At 51.2% G+C, this 8,786-nt stretch overlaps 1 protein-coding gene across 3 annotated transcripts in view; it reads left to right on the top strand.

The window, feature by feature from the left end:
• Positions 1-6,511, top strand: part of Dhodh (dihydroorotate dehydrogenase (quinone)) — a 12,772-nt gene extending 6,261 nt beyond the window's left edge. For all 3 annotated transcript variants that reach the window (XM_013012873.1, XM_013012874.1, XM_013012875.1), the window contains exons 4-9: positions 2,604-2,686; positions 4,004-4,191; positions 4,791-4,904; positions 5,463-5,616; positions 5,734-5,893; positions 6,220-6,511. In XM_013012873.1, coding sequence (XP_012868327.1) covers positions 2,604-2,686; positions 4,004-4,191; positions 4,791-4,904; positions 5,463-5,616; positions 5,734-5,893; positions 6,220-6,274 — 754 coding nt within the window. In that variant the 3' untranslated portion in view covers positions 6,275-6,511. The remainder of the gene's footprint in view (positions 1-2,603; positions 2,687-4,003; positions 4,192-4,790; positions 4,905-5,462; positions 5,617-5,733; positions 5,894-6,219) is intronic.
• Positions 6,512-8,786: the final 2,275 nt, after the last annotated feature.

Raw genomic sequence — 8,786 nt, 5'->3', positions numbered from 1 at the left:
AAGAAAAAAGCTGGAAGTGGTGCTGTGGCTCAAGTGGTAGAGCGCTAGCCTTGAGCTGAAGAGCTGAGGGACAGCGCCCAGGCCCAGAGTTCAGGTCCCATGACTGGACCCCCCCCCCAAAAAAAAGAAAATCTCTTTAAATGAACATTCTTACTGTAATATTGTGAAAACAAATTTCTATAACCTCTCCCAGATCCATCACTCACAGACTACACAAAATTAATATCCACATAAGTACTCCTTATTTAAAATCAATTTGTTTTTGGTCAGTCATGGGGCTTGAACTCAGGGCCTGAGCACTGTCCCTAAGCTCTTGAGCTCAAGGCTAGTGCTCTACCACTTGAGCCACAGTGCCACTTCCAGTTTTCTGGTGGTTCATTCAAAGCCCAGGCTGGTTTTGAATGGATATCCTCAGGTCTCGGTCTCCTGAGTAGCTAGGATTATAGGCGTGAGCCACAGGTGCCTGGCTTAAAATCAGTTTTAAGAATACTGTACTTTTGTCACTTACCAGCTTGGCAAATGAAATAATGCCTCTTTGAGCACAAGTCCAGTCTGGATAAGATCTCATTGGCACGCTGAAACATGATGTAGCAGGGGGTGGGGACAGGAGCGGGGGCAGGGGCGGGGGGCCAGGGGAACCCAGCACCTGTTGAAGGGAGACAATACCAGATAAGCCTCTGACTGCAAAGCCAAGTTTGTTTTTTCTTTTGGGCCTGGGCACTGTCATGGGGCTTGAACTCCGGGTCTGGGCACTGTCCCTGAGCACTTTTGCTCAAGACCAGAGCTCTACCACATTGAGTCACATGCTACTTCTGGTTTTCTGGTGGTTAATTGGAAATAAGAGTCTCACAGACTTTTCTTCTTGGGCTGGCCTTGGACTGTGATCCTCAGATCTCAGCCTCCTGAGTAGCTAGGATTACAGGAGTGAGTCACTGCTGCTTGGCTTGCACAGTGGTTGTGATGAAAAAATTCAGAAACTTTAGGAGGTTCTGAAGTCTGCCATCACCTTTGTCAAAGGTTAGCCCACAGAAGTGGAGCTATTGCAGAGGAATGTTAGAGAAGTGACTGATCTTTCTGAATATAAAAACAGAATGATTATAACAGTTTCATTGCTCCATCCCAGAAGAATCCAGAAGGCATTTGCTTCCATCCACTCTAAGTCCCTGGGCCCTACCTGGGTGGTCTCTTCTTTGATGTTCTTTGGATTGTATTAGATTTTGCCCAACCCACCATGCTGTCTCTTCCTTCAGAAACTTCTGGATGAGATTTTGAGCCCCTTGGTTCCAAGTGTGTGCCAGGCGGCCTTCCTGTGTTCGGCAGTAGTGCTCTGCGTCCTGGAAATTACAGCTAAGTCTGTTCAGCTGATAGCAACGACGTTTCCCATGCTGCTCCCGGTTACTCCATTCCAACGCCAGAACACCTGTTCCCAGGAGCAGACAGACCCAGGTTCTTCCATGGAAGAGCATGCTGTGACCTGGGAGCAAGAAAAAGCTTGGGGCTTAGCAGCTGCCTCGCCCTTTAAATATGTTAGCTGGGTGGGTTTGTCTTATTGGTGTTCTTTTATGAATTGGGAACCATTTGCCAGAGACAAAAGGCTTTTGCTTTGTTTTGAAGAGCCAGGTGGAGTTCTTACAGGCTGAAAATTTATAATAGCGATTCACAGAGCAATGGATGAGCCTTAATGGGTGGGCACTGAGCCTCCATCTGTGTCCACACAACCTCAGGTGCTTTTGGCACAGCCCGCCAGCGAAGCTGAGTCTGGAGGTACGAGAGGATGCTGGGCATCTAAGCCAGTGTTGCTGATAATGGATGTTTGTAAAAATGCAGAAGGGTGTTTGTTGTTGTTGTTTTGTGCTGGTCCTAGGGCTTGAATTCAGGGCCTGGGCATCATCCCTGAGCTTTTGTTGTTATTGTTTTTTTGGCGGTTGTGGGGCTTGAACTCTGGGCCTGGGTGCTGTCCCTCAGCTCTTCAGCTCAAGGCGAGCGCTCTACCACTTGAGCTACAGCGCCACTTCCAGCTTTTTTTTTGCTTATGTGGTGCTGAGGAATCGAACCCAGGCTTCGTGCATGCAAGGCAAGCACTCTACCACTGAGCCACCTTCCCAACTGACTACTTGCCTTTTCTTACTTGCTTCAAGACTACCAAGGCCAGGGTGGTTTTTTTCTTTTCACGCAGCATCTCACCGTGGACCAGCCACAGCAGAGTTGTGGCGCACAGCCCTGGTGTTGTCTAGGCTGTCCTAGCCTTCAGTGAGCAGGGGGAGCCAGTGTGCACCACACACACACAGCTGCTTTGAGGAAAATCCTTCCAGACTGCTTAAGGCCGGCCCCTTGGCATCCTGGGAAATTTCAGTAAACCCAGGAGAAGTAGGCACTGCCATGGCCTACTACTGACATGTGTACTTTCTTATTGCAGGATTTTGGAGAGCCTCTTTGGGGAGAATTTGGCAGGATGATTGTGGCCATCAGTGACTTTCTGGGGACTGAGCTATCGGGGGTTTAGGTGTCAGGGAGATAGAGGAGTAGGATGGAAATGGCTACAGTGCAGTCTTCAATTGTCTTCTTACCCTTTTGCCCCTTCCTGGTGCGCATGCGTGCTGCAGGTACGGGTTTAACAGCCACGGGCTCTCGGCGGTGGAGCACCGGTTACGCGCCCGACAGCAGAAGCAGACCAAGCTCACTGAAGGTAAAATGAGGCATGGGGAGTGAGGCAGGGGTCTGGGCTGAGCTCAGCACACGTCTCAGCTGGGAACTGTGAAGCTTCTTGCCAGCAGCACACCAGGGGCCCGAGCTGACAGCACTGGGGCCCTGTGGGGAAGGGATCATCCAGCCATCCCCAACTGCAGGATCTCCGTAGCTTGAGTGGATGAAGCTGTGCTGTGTGGCCAGTTCACCTGTGTGGCCAAAAACTAAGGTGTCCAAACAGCCTGGGCATGATGGGTGCTATCCCTGGGAGGCTTTGAGACTTAACTTGATTGGGTTCTAATCGCTCAGTGCAGACAAGCGCCTTCCTTTCACACACAGCATATTTCTCAAAATGCAATTTGTGGAGGTCTCAAATGCAAAATAGTGCCACAGACTCTTAAATAATAAGACAGCTGTGTTGCTTTCTGCCAGCCGAGGCAGTTTTGAGAGGGAAAGGGCAGTGGGTATGAGTGACCCTGTGCAGGTCCAGGGGCAGTCAGGGCTGTGTGGGGGCACAGAGCTGTTTGCTCACTCTGATTATGAGGAGTCCCTTTCTCAGAGAACTAACATTATGTTATAAAAACAATGAAACGCCTACATTTTAAGTATGCTAATTGAAAATATGCTTTTTCTTTCATTTGGGTTTTTACCACTCAAGACCCACAGGTGTCCTTTAGATCAGGTTGTCTCTCTGACACCCACTGATTCGTGTCTACTCCACTTTTACTACATTTATAAGGCCCACTCTTTTGGTGGTAGGGACTGGCCCAGGGGCCTCGTGTATTGAACCTGCGCTCTGCCTCTGTGCTACGCTTCCAGCCTTCCTTTTTTATTGTTAGTATTTGCATTCCCAGTCTCTTTGTTTTCTGTTTCTTTTTTGTCAGTTGTGGGGCTTGAACTCTAGGCCTGAGCTCTGTCCCTGAGCTCTTCAGTTCAAGGCGAGCACTCTACCACTTGAGCCACAGCACCACTTCCATTTTTCTGGTGGTTAATTGGAGATAAGAGTCTCATGGACTTTCCTGCCTGGGCTGGCTTTGAACCATGATCCTCAGATCTCAGCCTCCTGAGTAGCTAGGACTATAGGCATGAGCCACTGGTGCCTGGCTTCTGTTTCTTTCTTTCTTTTTTTTTTTTAAACAAAAGGGCAGAATGCAGGAAAACCTTAGTGGCTACACTGCCTTACAAGGATGGTGAGCTGTGTTTTGACCACATTTTACCATTGTCACCTGGTTGTAGGAAAGCTCACAGCTTCAGGGATGGCCTGAAAATTGTTGCCCAGGAAACTGTGGGGACCAGATCTTGACAATGGTATTTACAGATGGGCAGCCACTGGGAATAAACCTAGGGAAGAATAAAACATCGGAGGATGCTGCTGCAGACTACGCAGAGGGGGTTCGGGTCCTGGGCCCCTTGGCTGACTACCTGGTGGTGAATGTGTCTAGTCCCAACACGGCTGGGCTGCGCAGCCTTCAGGGAAAAGCTGAACTGCGCCGCCTGCTGACCAAGGTAATCCACTGCACCTGTTCCTGTTCCTGTCTTCCCAGCTCCTGCTACTTCTCCAAGGTGAAATTTCACCGGATCCAGGTGTGAATCTGCTCTGTCACAGCACTGATTCTGTGCAGCAGAATCTCACTTGTCTGTCTCTGTTGGCAAACCACAAAGGGCTTGTCTATCATTTCTCACTCCATCCCTAGTGTCATATACATGAGTTGAATGACTTTTTGTCACACAGTGCTTGTGACAGTATTTCCTTGTTATTGTTTAGGGAAAAACTTAAGATACTAGCTGATGTTAGTGGGGATCTTATTGCTCACAGAGTGGAGCCAGAAAATAAGGTCTTGAGCTAGATCCCTCAGGACATCTCCCTGGGTTTCTTGCAGAGGAGGAATTGCTCATGTGTTAGCTTGCAGCATTGGCTGCGGGTTCCGGCTGCGGCCTGGGAGTCTCCAGTATGTGGGTTTCTTGCAGAGGAGGAATTGCTCATGTGTTAGCTTGCAGCATTGGCTGCGGGTCCCGGCTGCGGCCTGGGAGGAATTGCTCATGTGTTAGCCTGCAGCATTGGCTGCGGCCTGGGAGTCTCCAGTATGTGGTTCGTGCTACCGTAGGTGCTGCAGGAGAGGGATTCCCTGAAGGGGCCGCAGAAGCCGGCCGTGCTGGTGAAGATCGCCCCCGACCTCACCGCCCAGGACAAGAAGGACATCGCCAGTGTGGCCAGAGAGGTTCGAGGCAGGGTGGCCCAAAGGTGGGGACCCCTCTCACTGTCCCCAGAGGCCATCTGGACCCCTGGGAACGCCCAGGGTGACTTCCTCTCCGTGAGGCGTAAGGCCAGTAGCCTGTCTCCATTATGTACTTCTTCCTGCAGGACAAAGTGAATGTTTGTTGAGCCCTTTTCCTCCTCTTCTGTCCTCTCTCCTCTTCATCCAGCATGACCCCACGGTGCTTGCCTCTCTGGCCAGGCTTGGTGTGGGACAGCAGTATTGTCTGTGTCACTGTCTCCAGCTGGTCTCCATGGTGGAGTAGTGAAAACAGCAAGCCTGGAAGTGCTGAGTTCAAATCCTGGTCCTACCAGACAAGGATTAAGGAATGTTTTGGGGGGGGAGGTGTCAGTATGTGACGTCATGTTGAGGCCAAGACAGGAAGTAGAGCGAGGCCTGTGAAGCTCTTGCTTCCGGGGCTGAAGGTATGGGTCCCAAGCCTGGCGGCTGCCTCAGTCCTCCAGAGAAAAAGCTCCGAGTCTCTTACAGTCATGGCTAAGGGCTCTTCCTCTCACATTGCAGCTGGGCATCGATGGGTTGATTGTCACAAACACCACCGTGAGTCGCCCTACTGGTCTTCAGGGTGCCCTGCGCCATGAGACCGGAGGGCTGAGCGGGAAGCCCCTCCGAGACCTGTCAACACAGACCATCCGGGAGATGTACGCCCTCACCCAAGGCAAGGCTGCTGCCGGTGTGCCCTGGGATGTGCGTGTGGCTCTGGCTCCCGGGTGGTGTGCCCCCTGAGGCGCGGCTCTCCCCTTCCTTCATGGCATTGCCCTGGGCTTCTCTGCAGGCCGCATCCCCATCATCGGCGTTGGCGGTGTCAGCAGCGGGCAGGATGCGCTGGAGAAGATCCAGGCAGGGGCCTCACTGGTGCAGCTGTACACAGCCCTCACCTACCGGGGGCCGCCCGTGGTGGGCAGGGTCAAGCGCGAGCTGGAGGCTCTCTTGAAGTAAGTGGGACAGTGGGGCTCGTGACAAGTCAGCAGAAGTTAGTTCAGAAAGACTCAAAGGACTGGAAGGGCACACTGAGTCAGGAGAACATGACTATTTCTTTTTTGACAACAGAATTGAGTCCCGGGCAGAATCATGCTATTGAGTGACATGGGCTCATATCAGACCTGGCTGGGCAACTCTCCAGGTCCTAGGGAAGGTGGGGTGGAGGGCACTAGGTAGGAGAGTGGCTGGTGGGTGCCCCAGCGGGCAGGAGAGGGTGGGCTTCTGCTGTGCAGGGCTGCATGCAACCTGCTGAAAGCACGTTGTCTTCTTTTCTCTCCAGAGAGCAAGGTTTTAGCAGAGTCACTGACGCCATTGGAGCAGATCATCGGACGTGATGATGTCAGGCGAGCCCGTGGCTGGGTGGTGACAAGCAGGGCTCAGCCTCCAGGCAGGGCTTGAACCTGTGGCTTGGCCAGACCGTAGAAGCATGTCGCAGGATCGCTAGAATCAGTGAAGGCTTTCTTCTGTCTCTGGGTCACACCACGAATCCAGATCCTGGGTCTTTCAATAGCCCAAAGACATTGGATACTTAGGATAAAAAGCATGGAGGAAATAAAGCTGTTTGAAACTCAGAAGTTGAAGCCTCATCCCTTCCTGGGGGCCCGGGGCTCTGCCCCGATGCCACAGTCCCTTCCAGGCCTCCACTCCATGCACACGCAGGGCCACTGGGACCCTGTGCACCAGACTATCGTCACCGGAGCTTCACATTTTATTTTCAAACTAGTTCAGCTCTAGACACAAATGACAAGAATAGTGCAGGCACCTTCTATGTACTCTTCTCTTTGGCTCAGCACTTGTCACTGTATTTTCCCCATCATAGCTGGGTCAGAGAATTATATACACTAGCTTTCCCCTTGGATGGCGTCAGCTGGCTCCCGTAAACTCTAGCAGCTACCATGTCTCACTGTGGAGGCAGAATGACCTGCTGCCCAGCAGTGCCTGTTCAGATCTTCCTTGTGCTTGAAGAGCCACCATGGTAACAGCACGCACTGGGTTAGTTGCTGGGCCCAGGCTTGTTATTCTGAGGAAAAAGGGGGTAAAGCAGTCCTCCACTTGCCAGAATGCACTGACATGGAGACTTAGAGGCTGCCATGCTGGGCTTGGGTCAGCCATACAGACACAGGGCTTACGCCCAGCGGCTCTTGCGTGTGTCTTGCTGTGGCACAGCTACTCCGTCGCCTTCTCTCCTTTGTGTTCATCCACTGAAGGAAAGGCAGTTCAACAGTGAGAAATGGGAGTGGGCAGAACAAAAGCTCTGGCTTTTGTTCTCTTCCTTTCATACCCAGCGGCGGAGGGCAGGTGAAGGGCCGCGAGAGCTTCCGAGGGCCGGGAGAGCTGTGTTACACCAGACAGGCGTACCGGAGCGCGACTCTACCTCTGTCCCTGTGTCAGGTGAACATCGCCATGTTTGCTATGAGCCCCAGGGTTTCTGTTCAGATTTAGCAGGGAGCCCAGCTGTATTCCATCTGTCTGCAGCTGTTGGGAAGGCTCAGTGGCTCCAGGGAAGTGGATTCCTTAGTGGGCCTGCTCTGGAATGGCTTAGGCAACAGAAATGGATTGTGTCAGACTTCTGGAGGTTAGAAGCCAGAGGGCCAGGGCTGCAGGGCTGTGATGGAAGGCTCTGTTCCAGGCCTTTCTTGGACACAGGAAGCTGTTTTCTCCCTGTGTTCTTATTACCTTCCCTCTGTGTGTATGTCTCTCTTCATTTTCCTTTTATATAAAGATACAGTCTGTATTAGGGTTCTCTAATGATCTCACTTTGTCTTGACTCTACCGGGAAGATGCTCTCTCTAAACAATGTCACATTTTTGAAGACATGAGATGTAAAAATACAAAACACTATTAAAAAAAAACCCAACCCACTAGCATTATGGAGTATCAGTTGTTTAACCTCATGATCGTGTGGCTGCCTGGAAGCTGGGCATATGATAGTCTCATGCCATGGGCAAAGATCAAATCCAAAGTTCCTCCCTCCCTCCCTTTCTCCCTCCCTCTCTTTCTCTCTCTCCTCCCCCCACCTCTCCTGTTGGTTCTGTTTCTCTGAAGTACCCTAGTAAAGACCTACAGCCACAAAGAACTGAATTTTGCCAGTGATCTAAACAAGAATAGCAGATTCTTGCCACCCTCTGGGTGACAGCTTGATACTGCCCAGAACTCACTCAACAGACTCTGCCTCAACTGAACCATGTGCTAGGAAATGGCTGATGCTTCAAACCACTGAGTTTGTATAATTTGCTCCACAGCAATGGAAGATAAACACAGGTCTGCTTCCTGTTAGCCAGCAGTCCCAATAATGTCCCGTACCATCACTGTAGCTAGTTCAGAATCACTTTGTATTTGCTTGTCCTGTCTCATTAGTTTTCTGGTGTTGTCTCTCCAGTTTTGAAGGTGAGAGATCAGTTTTTGGTGGTGTCCCCACTGTGGTTTGTCCATGATTGGATTCCAGATCTGAAGCTTTGGTAGGAACCTAATAGAAGAAAGGCCACATTGTGACTGCACCATGTCAGGTCTCGTGGAGCCTGGGACAGTGAGTGGATTGGAGCCTGGAATTTTCCATCCTCTTCACACACTTCCTTCCCCCTGGAGTATTTTCTGGTGCCTCATGGCATTGTAACCGATGTTATCTAAATAAAAGCAGCAAGTTAAGGGCTGGGAAGGTGGCTCAGTGGTAGAGTGCTTGCCTTGCATCCATGAGGCCCTGGGTTCGATTCCTCAGCACCACATAAGAAAAAAGAAAATAGCCAGAAATGGTGCTGTGGCTCAAGTGGTAGAGCGCTAGCCTTGAGCTGAAGAGCTGAGGGACAGCGCCCAGGCCCAGAGTTCAGGCCCCACGACTGGACCCAAAAA

The sequence above is a fragment of the Dipodomys ordii genome, unplaced genomic scaffold (genome assembly GCF_000151885.1).
Source record: "Dipodomys ordii isolate 6190 unplaced genomic scaffold, Dord_2.0 Scaffold18, whole genome shotgun sequence".
NCBI lineage: Eukaryota > Metazoa > Chordata > Mammalia > Rodentia > Heteromyidae > Dipodomys > Dipodomys ordii.
The sequence above is the reverse complement of the archived record's forward strand: the minus strand, read 5'-3'. Positions and strand labels throughout refer to the sequence as shown.